The sequence below is a fragment of the Dipteris shenzhenensis genome, chromosome 24 (genome assembly GCF_047967505.1).
Source record: "Dipteris shenzhenensis isolate YYH24624 ecotype China chromosome 24, Dip_SZ_1.0, whole genome shotgun sequence".
In the NCBI taxonomy this organism is placed as follows: domain Eukaryota; kingdom Viridiplantae; phylum Streptophyta; class Polypodiopsida; order Gleicheniales; family Dipteridaceae; genus Dipteris; species Dipteris shenzhenensis.
In genome coordinates, this window is record NC_141619.1 from 22,448,767 (window position 1) to 22,473,662 (window position 24,896).

The 24,896-nt window shown below is 42.6% G+C and overlaps 1 protein-coding gene across 2 annotated transcripts in view; it reads right to left on the bottom strand.

Annotated features, from left to right (window-relative positions):
- Positions 1-2,326: 2,326 nt before the first annotated feature.
- LOC147886373 (pyrophosphate--fructose 6-phosphate 1-phosphotransferase subunit alpha-like) overlaps positions 2,327-24,896 on the bottom strand; it is a 37,745-nt gene continuing 15,175 nt past the window's right edge. For both annotated transcript variants that reach the window (XM_087395125.1, XM_087395126.1), the window contains exons 9-20: positions 19,069-19,122; positions 18,895-18,975; positions 16,349-16,442; positions 9,073-9,146; positions 8,833-8,943; positions 8,631-8,675; positions 8,490-8,546; positions 8,220-8,324; positions 3,676-3,792; positions 3,445-3,548; positions 3,098-3,263; positions 2,327-2,957 (exon numbers count right to left, since the gene is read on the bottom strand). In XM_087395125.1, the coding sequence (XP_087251251.1) occupies positions 2,829-2,957; positions 3,098-3,263; positions 3,445-3,548; positions 3,676-3,792; positions 8,220-8,324; positions 8,490-8,546; positions 8,631-8,675; positions 8,833-8,943; positions 9,073-9,146; positions 16,349-16,442; positions 18,895-18,975; positions 19,069-19,122 (1,137 nt within the window). In that variant the 3' untranslated portion in view covers positions 2,327-2,828. The remainder of the gene's footprint in view (positions 2,958-3,097; positions 3,264-3,444; positions 3,549-3,675; positions 3,793-8,219; positions 8,325-8,489; positions 8,547-8,630; positions 8,676-8,832; positions 8,944-9,072; positions 9,147-16,348; positions 16,443-18,894; positions 18,976-19,068; positions 19,123-24,896) is intronic.

Sequence of the window (24,896 nt, forward strand, 5' to 3'; positions counted from 1 at the left end):
TTGGTCACTAACTATGTCACTAGGCAAACCATAAACTCTACAGGGTTTTTCAATAAATTTTTGTGCCAATTCTGGTGTGTTTTTCCTAATAGGTTTTAATCTTGCAATTTCGGTAAGTCCATCAACTATGCCCAAATTGCATCATGTCCTCCACTTGTCGAGGTAACCTGTGACAAAATTGATAGATTTGGGATCTATAGAGGAAGCAGCATGCCTCCAATCTTAAGTGCTCCACCTTATTAATTTCATAAAGTTAACATTTAACCACATAGTCTTCAATTCCAATAGAAGACCAAATCGTAGGTCCTTTGTATACTAGGATGACCTATACCAAGGATATCATGACATTTATAGAAAATCTTTTTCTATATGTCATCCCTAATAGGTATAGATTCCCTTCCCTTGTAGACTAACAATCCATCATAGATTGTAGACTTGATTTCAGACTTGATTTCTAACTTCATTCTCAAAGGTAACATTCTCACATCCTAAGAATCCTTATCCACTTTAGAGCTTCCATCTTGGATTTCCTACTAGGGCCTTATGCTTCAAAGTTTGAAACTATCCTTCAGCTCTTTATTCCAAATATCCTGATGATTCAAAGTCTCAAAACAATCATTCAACTCTTTATTGCAACTTACGGGTTCATTGCTTTTCTTTGTCAGTCCCTTGAGAAGTTTTATCAAGGGGAGAGCTTTCTGATCATAATCTCAAATTTGATTTCGAAAAAATATCATAAAGCCTAGGAAAAATCAAATCTATCTTACTGTCTGAGGGATAGGGTATGCCAACACCTTTCTAACCGTGGCATCATCTATACAAATCCAATCAATAAAGATACAAGATCTCACAATTCAAAAAGTCACATTTAGACTAGCATACACCTCCTCCCATGTTAGAATATCCAAAATAATTCTAAGATGGATACCATGCTCCATCAATATTTTACTATAAACTACGATATCATCCAAGAATACCACCACAAGCTTACCCAAATAAGGTATGAATATATCATTTGCTGAAAAGTGGTTGGGAGCATGTATGAGACCAAAAGGGAAGACTATATATTTGCAATGCCCATACCTCCTTCCAAACTCAAATCCCTTTCATGAATTTATTTGATGATGCCCTGTACATAGATCAACTTCAATAAAATGTGTAGCACCCGCTTATCAATCTATGAGGTGATCCATTCTAAAAATGGGATATTTATTCTTAATGGTAAACGTACTCAATTTCCTACAACTTATACACATACATATCTCGCCATCATCGTTCTTATCAAGCACTAGTACTAGTGCATCCCATGGGGATTTACTTGGTCTAATATGACCCATCCTCAAATAGTGTTTAATCTACCCAACTATCTCATCTTCTTCCTTTTAGTGGTCGGAGCATGTTTGAGACCAAAAGATAAGACTAATTTGTAATGCCGATACCTTGTTCCAAACCCAATTTTATAAACATCCCTTTCATGAATTTATTTGATGATGCCCCATACATAGATCAATTTTAGTAAAATACTTAGCACCTACTAATCAATCTATGAGGTCATCCATTCTATAAATGTGATATTTATTCTTAATGAAAAAAGTATTCAGTGGTTACCACTAATACACATACATATCTCGTCATCATCATTCTTATCAACCAATAATATTGGTGCATCCCATGGAGATTTACTTAGTCTAATATGCCCCATCCTCAAAAAGTGTTTAATCTACGTAGATATCTCATCTTCTTCCTTCTAACTCAATCAATAAGGGGTTCTAGGAAGTATATCAATCTCATGGTCAACGCCTCAAGTAGGTGGTAATCCATAAGTAAATTCTTTTGAAAATCCATCATTCATTATTATTATTATGAAGAATTCCTATGAAGAGTCTAAATTCTGTTTTTGTATGACAGAGAATAGAATACCCAAAAGGAAAAGGAAAGACTAATTTTTCAATAGTCATTCCTTTTGTGCTACATTAAATACTTTTGTAATGTATATAATATTCGATGGCAGAGCTAACTATTTGAATTTTGAGACAGCCAAGCTTCTATTTCTTCTTGAAAAACTTATCTTTGCTGCAACGGCGCATTTGTTTTCAGATGCAGCCTCCCTTGAGGACCCTTCTATCTCTGTACATTTTATTGGGATTCATGTAGTTTTCATATGCTTCATGCATGTGTTGAGTATTTTTGCACACGTTAGATATTCTTTAACTAACGTATTAAGCACACATCCACAAATCAATTGACACATAAAAGTATGCACACTGATGAATCAACCCACATTTACATGCACGTGCACTAGATCAATGAATTTGCATGCAAGTTATTACCATATCAAGTGTTAATACATAAATATTCAATTTAAGAAAAATGTCTATAGTAAAAGAAGATCTATTATTTTAATGGTCAAGTCATCAAGAAGCTCATTAGAAAAAATATACAAGGGTTGAATCAAGAGAGCCAACTGCATGCCATTCCTTTGCTTGTGACTTGCTGTCGATTGAGATCCTTGTGTACACACTTTCCGAAACTGCAATTGCCACACTATGGAGTTTTGTTTTTCTCCATAGGGATCTGGATAAACCTTATTTTTGACATGGCAATATTGGGATCCGCATACCAAAAGGCCACAAATTCCGTCAAAAAAACTTGCTCCTGTTAGAATGTGCCTGCTTCATAACATTTCCAGCTGTACGCAACACATCTGTAATTGCTTATCTTTCCAGACAAGTGTAAAACTGAAATCAAAAGTGGAATCTCAGTTGACACACTGTACTCCTAAAAAATAGCAGGAGGTGCCAATTGCATTCCCCAAGTTAGTAGTGCTATCAAAAAGGTGTTGCTCCACGATGTGCTGGAGTAGACAGGACTGAAAGAACCTCTATAACAGAGCCCATGGAGCTCAATGCAGCTTTCAGAACTTCTTCAGGGCACCCAGGCTGAACTATCTTTTTAACCTGCATTCAACAAGTGCAAAAATACTCTTTAGAAATTCGTCGAAGGAACTTCAATTGGTCAGGCTTAGAAGGTTGTATAGAATGGACCTCAACCAGATGAAAGCTACACAACATTCCAACTCGGTCAGGGTTTTAATCACCTTTTCCAAGTACGACCACAACTCTTGAATTCGACCTATATAGTCCTGATCTTGAACTGACAGTGTCACAGTTTTCAAATCGGCACCAGGACCACTATACTGAATAGGCCCTGGATTCCTATAGAAATCCTCCAAAAGCCAAGAGCTTGCATTCTGAGTCATTGTTCTGCAACATTAAAAAGTTTATGGGGCTTCAGATTTATATAACATGATTCTTTCACATTTCTTTAAGAATTGAAAGCCTCTATCAGAAAGGACCCCATTCTTCTTCAAGAAATCTGCAACAAAGCATCAAAGCACAATATCTGTGAGGAAATATGGTCAATATGTGCTTAAAAGAATCATACTCGTAAGGCTTCCCCTTGAGATCCACCTTTGCAGGATGAACAGCAGGCTTCCCAATCTGAGAGACTCCTGGTCCCCTCAACCACCTCTTGACAGTCATCATAGCCTGCAAGAAAGATCTAATACTTGGAAAGAGAATCTCTAATCAAGAAAATACATGCCATGATACCCCGTTTGAAAATTCTCAACAACTCACTAAAAGAGAGATGTCAAAAATGTCTGACAAGATGTACCGCAATGGGGGCAGCTCCACAGCGCCACTGTGAGACATCCTGCTTGAGGTTTGTTATGGTCGCCATGTATCCATTCAGGCCTGCTCCTACAAGATGGTAGCATATTTGACCCAAAGCCTTCAAGCACAAAAAAAATAAATCGTCAGCTCCTAGCTGGTATAGTGCACTTCAGACGCCTATCTCATACAGCCTTAGCCTGTCAGTTTTTCATTTAACCATTATGATAGCCATATATCCACTCAAGCCTGCTCCTACAAGATGGTAGAATATTTGACCTAAAGCCTTCAACTAATATTGAGCAGCATTTGCCAATCCATTGTGTGTCAAGCTTTTTTTATCTTAGCCATCCATCTTCAAGAAATCTTGTGCATCTCCGAAAATGCATTTCACAGCCGCGCACCTTCAAAATATTCTAGAAGTCAAAAAAGTAGAGTTCCTAACAGGAGCAGGGTTCAACATGACATGCATCTTTTACTTGTAGATGTGTTTTTCTCTTTCTCTATGAAAGAGATGCTTGTCTAAGGCTATAGGAAAAAGAACATCTTATATTATGCTTGCATTGATCAGCTAATTACAAAGGCACTGGGTAAAACGAAAGACCAGCTGTTCGCGGTCAGCATATCAGAGTCCCAGCTCACTGCCTAAGGTAAACCCTGGAGCAACACTAACAACCAGTCTCGGGGACTTAGAAAGTTGGGTCCGCAGTCCATCCATCACTAGGCTGCAACAATCAACCCAAAGGCGCCGCACTGTAACACTAACCACCAGAGTAGGACTTTCCCTCTCAACGGATCATTCTGACCCTCTGCCAAGGTGTCTCCTCCAAATAAGATCAAATGTAAGGAGCTGCTGCTGAAAGGGGGCGCTCTGGTTGACATGCTACACTACCCACCATCCAAACAACAGGAGGCTACCGTGCTGGTTTTATCTCTCTCAAAGGGACACCTACTCATGAAAATTATCCCTACAGCAAGCGTGGGGCTCATCACTAGTGTGGCCTTGTCCCACCAAGCCTCTAAGTGGTGGCTCTATCAAATCTCTGCTCCATCAACAGACTCCTCTCACATGTGACAGTCATCTGTCCTCCGGGGTAAGTGTGCATTCCTGCTCCAGGACCTTAGAACTGGCTGGGCAATTGTCCCATCCCACTACACCACCATCTTCCCTTTCGAGTTACATACCTCCATACGCCATACCATTGGTTGCTTCTCCCTATATAATGAGCTGGTCTCAGATAAACCTGTGGGAAGCTTCCACACCCTCATCAAACTCAGGATCATTTCCTCTTTTGGGGCAGCCAGAAACTGAGGGGGAAGAGCCCGCTGGGATGGGGAGGGCATCTCAAAAGTCATCTATGCGAGGGCTGCCAAACCCTCCCATGCCTAGGGCGTTCCAAAGGACACCTCAATGCAACAGCAGCAAGACACATTTCTGAATCAATAATGCCCAATCCTCCCTCAATCTGAGGGAGGATCATTGTCTGCCAAGCCTTCCAGAGTGGGGGTGCTACTGAGGAGGTCAGGCTACCACAAAAGCTTTCTAGACTTATTAGAGCCTAGGGTAAGGCCCCAAATGACAAGCTTGCCTAGCAAGCATTGGTTTTGCATTGCCGGTTTTATAATATCCAATCCTCCCCAAATCTCTGCCAAGCAACTCCAGCTCGAGTGTCACCATTGTCATTCAAACCAAAACACGGGAGTAGTGGGCCAATCGCCGGAGCTGGTCTATGCATTCCCCATGAAAGCACCAAGAAGACACGATGTACTAAGTGATGGCTATCAAAACCATGAGGGCTATCTATCAGATAGTGGCTAACAAAACCTTATTCACTACCACCAAAGCTCTCCCTACAAGTGAGATTTAGTAGAGCTCCAACATAGAAACTTCGGCAATAACTCTCCAATACGAGGACCACTTGCTACTCACTAAGATGTTAAATCCGCGTCACCTGAGCCACAAGGGATCCACTTGAAACAAAAAGAAAACCCTCTGCATCTATGAGGAAACCAACCAACTTGTTCCCTTTAATCCCTGCCTCCCTTCCTTTTCCTTTTTGTGGCAGAGACTCTGATTTATTACTTCAGGTCACAAGGATGTGCTTGCCAATTGCTAGGAGTAAGCTGATGCGACGCCCATAGATGAAATGTCATTTTTAGTGGAAGTAACAACCACGTAAGGTACATACTCTCCTAAATGGTTATTTCCAAGCCTCAAGTACTGACAAACCAATTACAAGAGGGGAAAAGGGCTAACCTGTGTGTCCCCATGACAAGCGGAGTCATATTGCCTAAAAATAGAGCTGAAAGTTTGTAATCCAACGTTTCAATAAGCCAAGGTTGCTCATGCTGCCCTCTATGAATACACAATCCACCCTATCATGGGCCTTCTTAAAAATCCAAACAAATGACAGTGAGTGGCCGGAAAAGTAAGACTGTGCATACCCAATCAGTCACCTCCCAAAAAGTTAAAGCTTTTTGTCCAAGGTCCTAGCACCTACACCTTAAATAAATCAGTCTTCGTATTGTGGGTGAAATATAGACCCTGACTAAGATCTTATATGAGATATCAAAAAGGGTAGTTGGTTGCCACTAGCAAACGCAGGCTCTCTCCCACCTTGAGATGAGGTATATCCAGCCATGGATAAGGGGGTTTACAATCCAAACATAAAAAATCCCTTGATACATTGAAATCGTCTAAAATGTAATGTGGAGGGTGGATACCCAACCATTTCAGAGGCATAAAGAGAGAGCCTAAGGCTATTGCTCAACACTGCAAATGGGCAGAGGATGGGACACTGCATGAGACCTCACCAAATTTCCACAGTGTAGGTATTGGACGGACCCTCTAGCTAGAGCCACTTGTTACATCCAAGAATCCTGCAAGTGTGTGATACTTTACGATGTGTTGGCATGAAAAGTACCATCCACAGACAAGTGCCTCAAGTGATGGTCGTTTGCTAAAACAACACAATCAGAGCAAAGGCAAGCTTGATGTCAACTCCGGAGAGGCCACCGACACATACACGAAGCAGGCTGTTCAAGGCCAAATCCAATCCCTGGGCAAGGGCATATATCTAGATGAATCCAGGAACATGCCCAAACTCATCCTCTAAAAACACAACTTCAATCTCATGATAGTCACTCACAAGTTTGAAAACCATAAACTCCATCACGCATAGCAGAACTAACATCCCCATTGACGTCATCAGCACCCAACAGTGGTGTAGACCATAGTTTAAACATACGCTCTCAAATATACAAATCCACACAGCCTCACATACTTGAGCATCCATTTATACAAAGTCTTCGTACTGAGTTTCTGTCGGCACTCTAGAGGTGAAGGGCAGACTCAACCATGATGAAGGCTAGCACTAAAGGAGCAAGCTAATCAAAAAGTGTCCAAAATCTCTTCATTCAATCTACAATGCTTGTGAAGACTCTCCGATTTCAATTTATTCTCTCCCTGGGCAAGGGCAATTCAGAATCCAAAAGACATCCAAGGTCCACTACTCAAGTACGTCACCTATAGGAGCGAGCCTACAAACTTCTAGTGTATGCCTTTTTTTAAAGTAAGAAGAAAAGATATCAAATCATTCTATAATCCCAAGCACAATTGAAACAATGACATCTTGAGCTCACCGCTCTAGAGATCTTGCAGATACGTGGATGGAGTGCCTCCTTGTGTTGATGCTCAATTAAATGTGTGGCGTCACTCATCAAGAACCAAAGTACGCTCCATAGCAGGATAGCCTTGAACTCACAGTCACAATTAGACAAAGACATGGGCGGAGGTCAGCCTGTCAAGGATGTCATGAGCATGTTTAGAGGGACCCCTACTGGGCAAGGTCTCCATATAGGTATAAATGATCCTCAGGTATCGTTCGAGGAGTACCTTGAGCCCAGCTATAAGGAAACCCTACCACCATAGAAGGGAAATATGATCATACATACTGTTTTAATCTCCTCCCGTGTCCAAGCTCCCATCCACCCTTGTTAAGCTTAAGACATGATACTTGGGAAGAACTCAAGAGCAGGTCCTAGCAATCGAGATGGATGGAGGACATCAAGCACTCACTAGTTTCAAAGCTGAGAGGCCAATCGCCTCTAAAGATACCCTTCAAGAGGGGAAGTCATAGATGCAGCGTAGTCAGCATCCCCCAAAATAAGTAAAGATATGACATCTTCTTTACTGAGCAAGGAATCCCAACAACCATATTTCTTGAGCCAATACCCAGGTAGACAAAGTGGTGGCACACATCTGGAAGAGGTGACACATTTTGAGGTGTTTTTAGAAAATGTTTCCTTCAGCATGCAAATGCGTTTAGTTGCAACTATGCTAGCCAGTATCATTGCAACTGTGATGGGAGCAGAAGTGTGGGTGCTTTTTCCCATTCATTAAGAACCAAAATGCATATATCATGAAACCATCCATGCATTCCTATTCTCTTGCCTTTAACCTGATTGTTATGCAGTTTCATGTCTTCATCCACTAAAAAATGCATCCAGTTTCAACCATAACGACTCCAATGATGGTGTTATACTTACATAGGCATAATCACAGTCAAAGTTAGATGGTAAAGATCCCCTCGCTTGATAACCAAAGAAATGACAAATGCCATTGAATTTCTTCCCTGTGTATGTCCCAAGTTTCTGAGGTTTCAAAAGTAAAGAGCTTTGTGAGCAACCATATTTGCAATTCAAAAGCAAAGATGGACAAATGTTAGATGAAGAGAAAGAGAAAAGTGCTTGATGCTTTTCGATTGTCTATTAGATATTCAAAAGATCTTGTGCTCAAACTAGAGTTGGGGATAGCACCGTTCTCCTCGTCATCTCTGTCTCTACCAACTGTGCGAACAACTTCTCTGTCTCAATCTGCTCATTAACAAAACAGAAGCTCAGAAGGAGGTGGCGGATATTGAAATGCAAATATTGTCCTCCATAGAATGAGTATTATACCTGGGACAACTGAACAGAGTCATCTGATTCCTTTTCAAGAAGAAACTGCGGTCAAGAGAACAATGAAGTGTAAAGCTAGTGTTGCAAACATCCTTCCACAACACTTTCAACCAGAACTTTCTTTAGTTTCTTGCTGAAAACAGGCATTTTCTCAGAATTGTAGGAAAACAGAGGCAGCAGCTTCACACGCTTATCAGTGTACCTGAGTTCGAATGAATGGAGGCAAGAATTCAAACAATGCAGATGCCCATGGTGAAAGCTGAGATGGGATTTCCTGGACGCTAACCCCCTGCTTCAGATGACCATGAATCTCCTGCACAAAATATGCCACAGCTCCACTCATCACCTCAGAACATTACAATATCCATGTGCAGGCACCGGTCTACACTGACACCATTGACCTTATTATCAAATTTCAATTGTCTTCTCAAAGGATGCATACCTCTAAAAGGGCATATACTTCAGGAATGCTCTCTATAAGACCTTCAGGTAGGAGAATAACGCCATGGTACTTATCTGTAAATAGAATATCAAGGAATTACTCTGGCTTGAACATTAACTTCTCCAAATATCCGGGAACACGCTCACCTCATCACTTAAGAACACACAAAAAGTGCAGTTTTTAACTTTTTGGCCCACATGGTAGCAACTATCAATGGCCCATATAGTGGTAGCAACTATAAAATTTAAATGTCGTCAGGCATGGCAAGGGGTAGGTACTATGGCATCCCTACCACTTTCATCAGTCCCAATATGACACACATGAGCATAAAATCATGGAAAGGTCTCGCAAAAGCGAGAGATGAAAGAAAGCCTTGATCGTGATGAAGGCTAAAGATTAGTCTGCATTTTCATCTAGGTCGCAATCTCTGAAGTCAAGATTGAACAACTGAGGTAGGAATGCTTGAAAATTTGGCTGAAAAAGCACATGCACAATACTAGTTGAAAGCAAGAGGACATGAGCAGCTAGGAACTCACTTTCTGTTACAGTTAATGTGTTATCAACAAAGATACACTCTTTTGCTGCCTGATACACAGCCTTCCAGGTAAATTTAGATGCATACTTCAACTATAACCAGAGTTAAACTGCAGAGACATGTGTCCACACATTCTTGGAGGATACGATCACTATAAATGTAGCAACGAGTGTTGAGACTAATCTTAAGAAGAGATTTGACCAGTGGCACGTTGCATATCAAGCTTAAGTATCTGTCGAAATGGATCATGCTGAGGTGGCACACAAGTATTAAATATAGCTGAGAAAACAGAGAAGGAACATAAGGGTTTATCCCACTCACCCAAAATATTATCTTATGTATTTTGTCCTCCTGCACCCAGGCCACCAAGCCTCATCAATCAGGTGCCTCAATTTGTTGAGTTCGTTACTACAGAGCCTTTTTGGTGCACCAAAAAGATACACCAGCATAGTGGACCTCTCGGTGTCTAATCTTCTGGCCTGGGAACCTTCAAGTTATACCTCTAATGACCTGCAATATTCACGGTCAAGCTGTAGTATTGAGTAGATAATGCCCTCATTCACTAATTTTTTAATCACTGTGTGTCCAATACCAGTGGTACTGGCATTGAGACACGTGAAGCTCGCGTTTAGGATCCCCCAGCGCTTAGTATTGGGGTCGGATTACGATTCGAAATCAGTACCCTCTAGCTTAAGGAGTCAATAAAAATATTAGAGCTGTACATGTGCTGTTTCGTCTTAGGTTTTCTTACAAAACCCTCACTTTCTCTATAGCATTGCCTAAATTTTCTACCTTCCGCATTCACTCCTCTTCTATATGCCATATGCTTTGCAATATGCAAATCCAGTACCAAAAATCTCCCTTTGTTGTCAAAGTAGATCCCTCCATATTTGGTTGATCCTTCAGTGTGATCAAAACAAAATTTTCATGCATCTTTTCTTTGTTTCCTCCACCAGGTTGGCTTGATGGTTCTCATTATGCATGCATGCTTCCTACGTCACTTCCTCTACACTGACTTCAACTTTCCCTCTCATCATTATGCATATGAGGGGTGTGAAAAGAGAGTGGACCTCATTGCCACTATTATAACACTTTTTGGCATGCATGTCTGTTCATTATGTTCCTCCACTAGTTTGCATGAATTTTTCTTCGAATACATTCTCTCTTACTTTGCCTCCATACCACAACAATAAACCTTTCTGCTATTAGCATATCACCATGCATGCTATCTTCACTACACCTTCAGTGTGACCATATCACCTTTAGTGTGATCTTGTCATCTCTAGTATGGCTCTACCATCTTCAACATGGTCTATTTCTTACCGTCTTCAAGTACGGTCTTATTTATGCCATCCACAATATGGTGATAAATCTTTAGTATCCACACACATCTAGTAAGAAGATGTTGAGTGCATGGGATGGACTTCACATCAGTGAAGTTACGAGTTGTTTGACTATTTCTATCAGATCACCAGGTCTATAGTACCCATGGTTTATCCATAACACATTCAGACTGACTTTGGGTGATGCAAGGCTTACTAAGGGCAGACCAAGATAATAACACTTTAACCATGAGGCGGATGTGATCTTCAGAACCTAAAATCTTGGAGAGTCAAGATTAGCACCATGATCACTCGCATTCACATTAAGTAGGACACATTCAGTTCTAATAGACGATTTCAGTTTGGGTAAATTTGGAGTTATCTACGTCAATTTATAAGCCTTGCAAGTCCAAGTTGGTATTTGTTCTAGGCCCATTGGTTGAATTCACTATGCATGTGGTAAAGGCGTTATGGGACTAAAATTATTAAAAGCCATAATTAAGTATTAGACTAATTAATTAATTAATTATAATAGCTTATAATATACCTTTGTCAGACTAGAATATATCCCATCGTACATATTTAGCTATTATAATAGCTTCTAATAGCTAATTAAATATTAAATTTAGGATCTGAATTTTAAAAAAGCCTAAACTCGATTTAATTTCAAGCTCTAGGCTGGGCCAAATGGTAATTGCGATTCACAGAATCTTCTAGTTCTTGATTTGCGAATTTATTTCAGTCTATTTTCTCATTTCTAAATTTCATTTTCACCTATAAGCACACCTGGAGTTAATTTTACCCATTTCTAACCTATTTTATCTAAGCTTTAAGAGTTTTGTGCAAGTTAGATTCATTTCTATAATTGCTGAGATTGGGCTCTACATGAGATTTTGGAAAACAACCAATAGCTACTTTTCTGTGGGTATTTAAGTTCTCATATTCCATATTCCTCAATGGGGAAAAGTATATATCTAGATAAATCCAGGAATGTGCCCAAACTCCTCCTCTAAAAACACAACATAGTGCAGTTTCAATCTCATGATAGTCACTCATAAGGTTGACCATAAACTCCATCATGCTATTAGAGGTCAGCATCTCCTAACATCACCCAGAGAGAGAAGGGCCTGTCTAGGCTCAGAGGGATGCCTCTATTCAGGGCTGTATGCAGCCCCTTTGTAGGCTGGAGGGAGTCGGCCATATAGGCCTGTTGGGTCGGCCAGCCTGCCCTACCCAACTAGGGAGGGGCTGGGGGGCTAGATATAGGCCCCCCCTCAGCCCTCATTTTATCATCTAGTGGAGCAGCATAGCCAGCTCAGTTGAGCAGTTCTGGAGCAGCATTGCCAGCCCTGTAGAGCAGTTCTAGGGCAGGGTTTTGGAGCAGTTCATCCACCCCTTTGTGCTTCCAGTTGATGAGGTTGTTGAGCTGTCCAGAGGAGCTCTCGAGCAGCCTGTTGAGCAGTTCTGGAGCAGCATTGCCAGCCCTGTAGAGCAGTTCTAGGGCAGGGTTTTGGAGCAGTTCATCCACCCCTTTGTGCTTCCAATTGATGAGGTTGTTCAGCTGTCCAGGGGAGCTCTCGAGCAGCCTGTTGTGCAGAGGTTTTCCCCCAGTTGTAGCGGGGCTTTTTCCAGAGATCACTTGCAGTTCTTGTGTGCCTTTCTCTCCTTCTCAAAGTGGTGTGTGTGAGGCGTGCTCTCTCTCTCTCTCTCTCTCTCTCTCTCTCTCTCTCTCTCGTCGCCCAGCCTCCCCCGTTCCTCGTTCGTCGCTCAGCCTCTCCCATCCATCACTCAGCCTCCCCCGTTCCCCATTCGTCGCTCGTCGTTGTCGCCGCTCAGCCCGTCCATCGTTTGTCTCAACCGCCGCCTGCCCCGCCTAACCTATCTAATCCTATCTAATCTAACCTATCTATCTACCTAGCTAATCTAGCTAACCAGCTACCAAAGCCGCTGCCAGCAACCAACAGCCGCCAAAAGTCAACAGCCCCCAACAACCGCCAACCGCCGGCTCCCCCTAGCCCGTCGTCACCAACAAACCCTCCAATCCCGTCGTCAACAACAAACCCCCCCCTCCAACCCTAGCCTAACCCTAATCCCGAGTTAGTCTTAACCCTAACCCTAACCCTAACCCCGAGTTGGGCTAAACCCCCAACCCAACCTGGGGGTTAGGTTCAGCTAGGGGGTTCTACAGACAGCCAAATATGGACTGGCCTATCCTCTCCTCCAAGTCCCCCTCAACTCCTTCAACCTCCATCAAGACTCAGTACTCTACAGTTGCAACAATGACACCCTCTCCGTATGCACGCAAATATCAACACGCAATTATCAACAAGAAGGCTCCAAACGACCCATCCTTGGGCAACAAGATCAGATTTTTTATCTATAGCAAGTAGCGAGAGAGCTACGATTGGAACTAGCAAAAGTAAAAGCTCGACTTCACATACTCGAAGAGCCTAGTAAGCAGGCAGTAATTGATGAGGCTGTAAAATCTTGTAAGGACTCCTCCCCTACCCACAACTAGTCTCTACACTCAAAGATCTTGTTCACATTGAAGTACAAACGGCTAAGAATGAAGTGATTGTGGAAGTGGATACCAAAGCAAGTAAGTCTGATATTCAAGCAGACAATTCAAGCAGACATTAAAGAACACGAAGCTAGATGTGATAATGCGCTGAAGATTAGAATAGGGGGACTTTCAGAAGATTGGTACAAAGAAGAGGACACTTATAGTGAAATATTGACAAAGATCAAAGCAAGCTTGCCCAACATTGAATGGACGGATGATGATGAGCAGCAGGATGATGACGACTCCAGGCCCACTTCTATTATGCACTACGAAGGTCAGGCAATCCTTACACTGAAGTCAAAAGATATGCGAATCAAGCTTCTTCGACAATCTTACAAGCTGAAGGGTACCAAAGTATGGATAGTTGAGGAGCTTACACAAACTCAACTCAAAAATAAGGCAACTAAATTAGCTAAAGTCAGGGCTGCCAGAAAGGATGGAAAATGGGCAGTTTACCGTGAAGGCATAGCCCTAATCAGAGAGGTTAAATCAAAACCAAAAGACTCTCAGTCTTAAACTAATGTATGGCTGATTACTCTTTCAGACTATTATGTAGGTACTCTAAATAAATGGGGGTTTCTTTTGCACTCCTTGGGAGCTGCCATGCGCCCTCCCTAAAGCAGTTGCACTAGAGGGTTTCTTGCTGTCCCATAGACCTTTTGGTCTCTAGTGGACGTTAATAGACTTTCTTTCTTTCTTTCTTTCTGCACTTCTCACACACGCATAGCAAGGACTAGCTACAATGACATCCGCACTGACGTCATTGGTGCCCAGCAGTGGGTATAGACCATATATATATACATATGCTCTCACACATACAAATCCACACACGCACACATACTTGAGCATCCATTTATACTGAGTTTCTGTCAACACTCCGGAGATGAAGGGACTCAACCGTGACGAGGGCTAGCACTAAAGGAGAAGACTAATAAAAAAGTAGTCCAAAATCTCTCCATTCAAGCTACAACTACTTGTGAAAACTAAACAATTTCATTTTAGTCTCTCCCAACATCGTAGCTGACAGGGCAACGTACCACTTGAGATAGAAAGAATTATCGCAATACCAACAAGCCGCAACATGGACGAAACCTTCACAAGGTGAAATTTGCATGTCCACTAATATGGCAGAAGCATATATCTAGATGAATCCAAGAACATGCCCCAACTCATCCTCTAAAAACACAACATAGCGCAGTTTCAATCTCATGATAGTCACTCATAAGGTTGAATACCATAAACTCCATCACGTATAGCAAGGACTAGCTACTATGACATCCCCACTGACGTCATTAGCACCCCACAATGGGTGTAGACCATAGTATAAACATATGCTCTCACACATACAAATCCACACACCCACACATGCTTGAGGATTGGCACTCCGAAGGTGAAGGGCAGACTCAGCCAAGACAAGGGCTAGCACTAAGAGAAGGCTAATCAAAAAGTAGTCCAAAATCTCTTCATTCAAGCTACAACTGCTTGTGAAGACTAAACGATTTCATTTTAGTCTCTCCTAGAAGAGCATCTGAATCTAGCTAATAGGGAAATGCACCACTTGAGATAGAAAGAATTATTGCAATACCAGCAAGACGCAACATGGACGAAAACTTCACAAGGTGAAATTTGCATGTCCACTAATACGGCAAAAACATATATCTAGATGAATCCAAGAACATGCCCAAACTCATCCTCTAAAAACACAACATAGTGCACTTTCAATCTCATGATAGTCACTCATAAGGTTGAAAACCATAAACTCCATCACGCATAGCAAGGACTAGCTACTATGACATCCCCATTGATGTCATCAGCACCCAACAGTGGGTGTAAATCCACACATATGCTCTCACACATACAAATCCACACACCCACACATACTTCAACATTCATTTATACAAAGTCTTCATACTGAGTTTCTATCTAAAGGGCAGGGGCAGACTCAGCCATGATGAAGGCTAGCACTAAACTTGTATCTTGTAATACTTCATGCAATAGTATTTCTATGTCTACCTTGGGTTCTGTCTGAGGATCTGTGTTACAATTGTAATTGAAGCCTTGCATTGTTGGGATAAAGAAATTAGCTTGGATAGGGAGTGTATCTCAGTCACACTCCATCAAAGACTGGATTTTCTCTACTCAATCTCTTGTGTGAATTTCGAATAATATGTGTGTAATTGTTGATTCTTGTTTGATGGCAAGTTGATATTGGAAGTTTGCTATTGGATCGTTTTCTCAATTTTCTAATAGGAGATTCTTTTCTTTTTGGGATAGAATTGATGCATAGCCTTAATTTGTTGATTATACGCCAGAAAGACGTGCAAGATTTAAAAAAAGAGATGCAAAAAAAAACTGTGGCAAACAAGAACCTTAAAAGTTCGCTAAAACCTGGCTGATTTTAGTCAGGTTGCAGTTGCTTTTATGTCCAATTGGACAGGAAAGGAGACTTATTGCCTTATGATGCCTTATGCCTTATGATGCCTGAGCCCCTGTTCTTCTTTCTATAAGAGACTTTGCTTCCAAACTTCTCAGCATAGATGTCAAGACTGATACAAACAAAAAGCACTAGCAAGCCACTAAGCCCCTTTTTCTTTCCCATACAAAAAATATGGCTTCCCATTACTGAAAAGAGCACCAGGAATGGAAACAAGCATAGCAGGAAGCATCAAATTCTTGGTTCAGCAAGCACAAATCAATAAGAACACTCTTCCAGGATGTTTCCTGGTTAACAATACTAGAGTGAAATGGTCTGCCACCTACATCCCGCTATATCAGCGCTTGTTCATAGCCTGGGAATCAAACAAATAACTTCACTAAGCCTCTAGCACCAATTCCAGACCATACAATTAAGGATACCTGTTTCAGCTCTTGCTTGTATGGCATCACAGATTTGCTTGGTGACCTCAAAGAGAGTCATTTTCAAAGTTGAAACCTCCTCCCCAAGTATGACCTGCAAAAGCGGCAGCATTGAAGCCTGAGACAAACATTTCTAACGTAACACACAGGCTAGTATGTACAGCCCTCTCTAATGTATCTGCTGGCCTTTTGAGCCATGGAAAGGACACAGCCATAAGACCAAAAGAAAGAAAAAATCCTATGGCAGCAATCGCAATCTCAAAACAGGGATCAAATTTTGCACTACTTCCAAAGATGATGTCGAGGACAACCACTGGCTAAATATGCAAATGTTGTTACTTATATATTTTCGAACTAAATTCTCCATAATTTAACAGCTACAACCAAATTTGCACTCGGTAACCATAATATTTCATGGGTGCCCATTAAAAAATGATGTTTCAATTACAATTTACAATTGACTTTGAAACTTGATGCATCAAAAGCAGAGAGGACCACATAGACGCGGTTGCATACATAGAACAATAGATGCATGCCCTAGGGGCAATGGGTTCTCCATCCATCACTATCCTAACCAACCCTTGGAAATCTTTGGCCTCTTCCTCACCTTCACATAGATCCACAACATTTAGGCTCAACTTAACTAAGCTAGCATGTCATCCATGCATGGAAGGATGCAAATAATGTCACCTTTGTGCTTAAACAAAAGGTGTAAACAGATAATTGTTTTATCCATATAATACAGACTGTGATTTTATCCATCAGGCAGCCTAACACTCAATACAAAAAGTTATCGCCTTCTTAGATCCATGGTTGATTGCTTCAGAATAATGAACTCAGCAACAAGCTAGATTAATCACTTTTGCTCATACACAATTTATACTTGTTCCCTAAGCACTTCGATTGTTGCTAAGATCAGTATAGATTACAGCTTAAGACAAAAGACATGAAACAATACTTTGCTTGTTTTTATTTCTTATTCTTCTCAAACAGACAATCCAAAAAATTGCATTGTCATGACATAGAATGCACAAGCCCTTCTTGCAACACCTTTGCAAAATCTCTTGATCTAACCACTTTCGTGTTGAAGCTTAAATGTTCCATTCTATCATCTCCTCGTGATTTGCCTTCCTAGAAGAATCTTGTCCCATTGTTGTCTTTCTTCCTCCTAAACTTAGGCCTATCTCATTCTGATCTAAATCTCCCTCCATCATTTCTCTTATCATCAATACAATTCACCAATGCAATCATCTTCTTCAGATCCGCTACATAAAAACACATCACCTCCTTCTAAGTGCTCTTTGACAACTGACTCAAAACCTTTTGAGGCTGCTCACTTTGAGTCAAAGGATGGAAGTTCTAAACTTCAACAAAATAGCCCAAAATCGATCCGTATACTTCCTCACAGATTCACCTATCTTTTGTGTGAGACTATCATCTCTACAAACATATCTCATTCGAAATAACAGAAAAGAAAGTGCTATCTAATATGTTTTTCTTTAACTTAAAAAGTATTCAATAGCATATCTTGAGACGTAAGAGCTTGATGCCAGTCAAGGGGTTTCGAAAAGGCAAGTTTCAAAACGGGGTTCAGGGTTTCGAAAACGTTTCAGGGCCATCCCGAAACGTCTGTAAAAATGTTTCGTGCACAATGAGGTATTTAAATATATATTTTTTCCCAAAAAAATTAAAACAATCTAGATTATTACCACCCGAACTCCAATACTTGAAAAAAAGTCGTGAAACATATAGAACTTGAAATTTTAAACATATTACCAATTTCTAAATCAAAAAATTAACACATCATTGAAGATTCAAGAGTCAATGGTCATATTTCAGAACTGAAAAAGATACATGAATCATGACAAGAGGCTCAATCTTCAAAGCTGATATCATGCTAATATGTACTCCAATTTGGGGGGTTTTAAGTGCTCTGAAATGCATGTTTTGGATTCCAAATGTTTCGGTGCGTTTTTGACGATTTGGGGGTTTTTAGGTGCTCCAAAACGCGAGTTTTGGATTCGAAACGTTTCTGAAACGTTTGGTACATTTTGGGGCCACCGTGGTCCTGAAGAGTGACAATGTTGAGAAAAGGGAAGTAGGGGCAGTAGGATTTGAAGGGTGTAAGGGATGAGTGAAACTTAAGGGGAATCCCAGAGAGAGAGATCAGAAACTTGGTAAAGTGCATTCCACAAATCACCCAGAAAAGTACAAGACTACACATTAACTTCAATGTAGTACCCCCCTAGGCTCAAATATGCCCCCATGCCTAAAGGTCTTAGTACTAGAATCTTGCAGGACCAATCTACAAGGTGCTCGTCCAGACTTAAATTTTGTGAGCTGATCTTGACCATAAAAGCTTCATCTGCTTAATTGACCCATTTTCAGATGCAGCACTTGACACAATCAGGCACGTAGATACCATAAGTAAGATTTTCATCCTACATTCTACAGGAGCTACGCACTCATGAACTTGGTATGCAGCAATAAGGCCTAGCTATGATAACAAGCATTGAAGCGTGGAAGGAAAAGATGGAAACATTTACCATATTTGGATGAGACTGAAGCGCACACTCCAACGCCACATGGGAAGCACGCCTCCCCATCAGCCGGATGAAGTAATAGTACTGCAAGTTAACAATGAGCCTCTGATTAGTAACACGTGAATCAGCACAAGCATAAACTCAGTTCTGGAGCTTTAAATGAATGCTTGGTGATACCTTCTCTGCAGATAATGCATCGGTGCAAATATTGCTGATCAGTTGAGAATTAACCTGTAAACAATCAAGCCAATTGAGTCGTCTACCACAGGGATATTGCATCTAAGCATCCATATTGCACAAGGAAAGCATGCACACCACTGTTCATGCAGCACATATGCCAGTCTTTATCGTAAGAATTAAATAAGCCTCAACAAAAGAACAATTACTCCAAAATATTATTTCAGAAAAGGAAGTGCATAAAATAAGCAAGCAAGAAGAAGGGCTAAGATATTAAGCCTTCAAAAATACTTAATTGTATTTACTTTTTCATAAGGCATACATGTGGAAATCTATAGAGACTTGCCAAAAAGTGATACTTGTCATACCACAAACCTCGTGGAAAGAAATTGTTGCAAAGTTCTTAATAAAGTATTACCACAAGCTATAATATCTTTTCTATCATTTTCCAATATATATCTAAATGCATCCAGGAACATACCCAAACTCATCCTCTAAAAACACAAAACAGTGTGCAGTTTCAATCTCATGATAGTCACTCATACTATGCCATCCCCACTGACGTTATCAACGTGCAACGGTGGGTGTAGACCATAGTATAAATGTATGCTCTCACACATACAGATGCACACCCCCACACATACTTGAGTATCCATTCATACAAACGTCTTCATACTAAGTCTCTAACGGCACTCCAGAGATCAAGGGCAGCCTCAGCCGTGACAAGGCTAGCACTAAAAGACAAGGCTAATCAAAAGTATATACCTAGATGAATCCAGGAACATTCCCAAACTCATCCTCTAAAAACACAACATAGTGCAGTTTCAATCTCATGATAGTCACTCACAAGGTTGAAAACCATAAACTCCATCATGCATAGCAGGGACTAGCTACTATGACATCCCCACTGACGTCATCAGCTCACACATACAAATCCACACACCCACACATACTTGAGCATCCATTTATACAAAGTCTTCGTACTGAGTTTCTGTCGGCACTCCGGAGGTGAAAGGCAGACTCAGCCATGATGAAGGCTAGCACTAAAGGAGAAGGCTAATCAAAAGGTAGTCCAAAATCTCTTCATTCAAGCTACAATTGCTTGTGAAGTCTAAACATTTTCATTTTAGTCTCTCCCCAACGAGCATCTAAATCTAAATCTAGCTGATAGGGCAACGCACCATTTAAGATAGAAAGAATTATCACAATACCAGCAGGCTGCAACTTGGACGAAAACTTCACAAGGTGAAATTTGCATGTCCGCTAATACGGCAGAAGCATATATAGATGAATCCAAGAACTTTCCCAAACTCATCCTCTAAAAACACAACATAGTGCAGTTTCAATCTCATGATAGTCACTCACAAGGTTGAAAACCATAAACTCCATCATGCATAGCAAGGACTAGCTACTATGACATTCTCTTTATTCCACAACTAGCTAATCAAAAGTAGTCCACATTCTCTTTATTCAAGCTACAACTGCTTGTGAAGACTATTCGTTTTCATTTTAGTATCTACCAGACAAGCATCTAAGCAACAAATGCTAAGACAATCTGGCTCTGATAAGGCAATGCACCACGAAATAATTTATAGCAATATCAGCAAGCCGAAACATGGAAGAAAACTTCACAAGGTGAAATTGCATGTCCGCTAATACGGCAAGAACATGTATCTAGATGAATCCACGAACATGCCCAAACTCATTTTCTAAAAACACTACACACAACACCTAGTAACCACTCATCCACTTTTCTATCATTGCCAAATTATGAATTTTAGGAGAGCCTCAATTATTCCCATTTCTTTCCTCCCACCCCCAAATTTCTCACTATAAATAGAGAGGCTCACCGTTCAAGCTAGATCCTTCACTTGCCAAGCAATGGAGGGCCAGTAATAGTCAAGGTGAGAGCTCAATGGCATCTGGGAGGGTCCGGCAATCAAGCACCAAGATTCCCTTCACAGTTTGGGACTCCCATTGGCCCCAAGAGCTATACAATCTTCTATCTTCCTTATCGTTATTCGCATTTATGTTGACCATACTAGTATTTGAGGATGATTTGGGAGGAAAGTGTGTCTCATTTCAGATCATCGCCTACCTCATTTTGGCTATATAGTATGACTAGACCAACAATGACATATGTTACCAAGAACAGCTCTCTCATCGTCCATGCAACTTGCAAGGAGGATGAGAATCGCTCGTACATGTATGCCAAGAGATGGTTTTACTCTCATGGCATATCCATTGATCACCCTCCCCATACCTGCATTGATGATATATGCCAAGTACAATGAGATCCAAGGTTGATATCGTTGCTTGTTTAATTGGGGATTTCTAGACATGAGCCACCCCACAGGCGCTACCTATCAGGAGAGTCACTTTGATCACAAATTAGCCCCCTCATGTGCTGCCTGCCTTTCTACTATGCTTGCCAACATCGATGATACCCTCCTACTAAAGGATAGAGCTGCCCTTATTGTCCACTCCCTCCATGATGATCTTTTCCACACACCACCAAATCCATTCGCCCAACACCTATTGGGTCGATCCCCTACAATAGCTGGTAGGATGATAAGTGTAAGGCCTTGTGTTGCCAACGCAAATTCAAGACCAAGCATCACCTTCTAACTGAGACAAAAGCCAAATGAGAATATCATCGTCTAATCTATCAGAAGAAGAGAGACTTCATCTACCAAAATGAAGAAGATTTACTAAACATTCTCTTTAGCAATAACTCCAAGGACTTTTGGCAGAAGTTTCTCGAGTAGAGGTCCACATCCCCATTCACAAATCCAACCATCTAGCACACCTTTTTTTTTTTTCAAAGAAAGAAACCTTCTATTAACGCTTGAAAGATTTCATACAAGACAGCTGCCCCGAAGGTGCTGAGTATGGAAAAGACCGGAAAAGGCTGAAAGAAACCGGCCTCTTCTAGAGAAACCCAGCTCACTGCCTAGGGGATCTCTGGAACTCGGGCTAACAACCAGGTGGGGGGACTATACATCCAGCAAATCCCTCGCGGAGTGAAGATGTAGAAAACACCTGCAGGCCAAGCCTTGTAGAAACGAGCACGTCTCTCGATAGTCGCCTTGGAGCCTGGAGTCCCGCACTCCCAAGTGGACCGTAGAGTGTAAATGATATCCTACCATATGGCAACTAGGGTAAGCCATGGGTGGAACCGGGTGCTCACCCATCACAAGACTACAGCGAGCCACCCAAATGTTCCAAGCTGTGATGCTGGCTACCACCTCCCAAACACTGTCCTCCTTAGGAGAAGGACGAGCTAGACTGTCAGGGGGGGCTGCCTCGTGGAGTGCAATCCTCTGGATGCTTTGACCCTGTATCCGGTAGGATGGGGAGATCTCATCAATCTGAAACGCATGTCCTCCCTCTGTCAACGAAGCCACCATCCCTCAAGTGAAGTCTCTATGAATACTATGCATACGTGTCATGATCCTGAGGGCTCCCATCCAGATCCTCACTGCGCTACGACAGCTCCACAGGCAATGCGGGGTAGTCTCCAAGACACCATCAGAGCAACAATGGCACTAACACTCCACTCTCATCTGCCAACCACGGTCCAATGGGCAAGCCTCCGTGGGCGGCTAGCTAGAAGAAGTAGGAGATCTTCCTCAATCGCAAGCTGGACCACAACCGCATCCAAAACCTAGAGCGCAGATCCCGAGGCACTCTCTGGATCACCCAGTGTCTCTCTCACGAAGGGATCCACCTCGACAAGTCCATCTGAAGCCTCTTGCCAATCTGTGTAATAAGGGCACCTCATCCACTTGCTCAGCTAGGCCGCCCCCGGAGGGCCAGAACCACACTACTCTCCCACAGCCAAAGGCACCACCTAGAGGCATCCTGCTCTGAGATACTGGGAGGGTCAATGTGCCGCTCCTTCCCTAAACGTCCCACCACTCTGATAATCTGCCAGTGTATCCTATCAAGACTCCCATCCATCTCAGGGTCACTCTCACTGAGTGACTGAATTAGGCCTCCAGGTCCTACACGAAAGAACTCGGGGTGCGTGCTGCCGCGCTGCATCAACATTCTCAAGGGAACACCAGTGCCAAAAAACTGCCCCAACCATCTACTGTCTCTCCAAATGTGAAGTCCTTCCCACCAGGACTCCGAAATGACTAAGTCAATCTCACCCATCCGCTACCCTGCCCCTCGCAGATGCGTTAGGGCGTCAAGCCTCGCCTCTGTCTCCATAAGTAGTCTGCTCCAGCGGCCAAAGGACCCTGCTGGACCACTGTCCCATTGTGCCCAACCAATGTGAGACCGTTGTCCGAGCATCCGTCCCTCCTGATCCCTGATCTCTAGGTGCCATAAAAGGGACTGGCGCTCAAACTCCTCTCTGCATCAGGGCAGAGCACGGATGAGACCCCCTACCAATCTCTGCCATACCCTGTGGAGACTCCTCATCAGGGGGGAGCCCTTCTCCGTAAGTGGGGGCCTCTGAGAAGATCCATCTATGTAAGGCTGCCACTGTCCCCCAGTGCGTGGAGTGTTCCTCAGAAGCCCTCGCTAAGAGGAGCTTCCAAGGCTCTACACCTAGGGTGAGGCCACGGACCACCAACTTGCCCAGAAGGACCCTGCTCTGCATCTCCGGATCAATGACACCCAAGCCTCCCAATGCCTGCGGCATGATCACTGTCTGCCAAGCTACTCAAGCCCTGAGCCTGCCCAAAGGAAGTTCCGTACTAACCGTCGGAGCTGCCCAATGCATCCTCTGTGAAAGCACCAGCAGGAGGCGATATACCAGGCCGTGGCAAGAAGGACCTAGTTTACCACTAAGGCGCGACTTGCTAGGGAGAGTTTGACCGAGCTCCAATAGAGAAGCTTGCGCCGAACACTCTCCAGGACCGGGACAATCTGTTGCTCTGCAGTGATGTCAATACCCACCTGGCAACCAAGGTATCTCGCTGTCTGGCCTCGCAGTATCCATCTTAAGCCAAAGTCACTCCCCCACTCACGGATCTCCTGTGTCTCCTCAAAGCTTGTGAAGAAGCCTATGGATTTTGTCCAGTTGATCCGTGCCCTCGAGGCCTCACAATAAATAGCCAGGGCGCCTCTGACTCTCCCCAGACTCGTTGTGGTGCCCTCAACATACAAGGCCGTGTCATCTGCAAACTCCGAGTCAAGTAGCTCCTCCTTCTGTCCGATTGGGAGCCTCAACCCTGTGAGACCCGCCACCTGTGATCTCAAAAAGTAGCCCAAAGCCTCCGCCACAAACAAGAAGAGTAAGGGAGCAAGTAGGCAGCCTTGACGGACCGAGCGAGAGAGAGGAAAGGCCTAGCCTGTGTGTCCTCCGATAAGCATCTGACTAGAGCTCGTTGCATATAGCGCTGAAACTCCTCTGACCCATCTGTCTGAGAAACCCAATCTCCTCATAGTGCCCTCCAGGAAACACCACTCCACCCTGTCGTAGGCCTTCTCAAAATCCAAGAGAAGGACGGCCAGCGGCTATGACTCCTCCCTGGACCAATCCACTGCCTCCCAGAATGTGAAGATGTTGTCCAGGATGCTACGCTCCTAGACAAACCCAGTCTGTGTGTCATGGATGATGTCGGTAAGATGGGGCCGTAACCACAAACTCAAGGCCTTGGCGAGGATCTTGTATGCAAGTATCAAGCAAGGTGATCGGCCTCCACTGTCGAATATCTGACCTATCTCCCTCTTTCGGGATCAAACAAAGAAAGAGGCGCCACCCTGCTTGTCTTCCCCAAACTCCAAGTTTTTTAAGCCCTCTTAACAATCCAAGAGTCTACATCCGAAAGACACTCTGATAGCCTCCTCCAAAAGGCCGGGCGGTGCTGCCT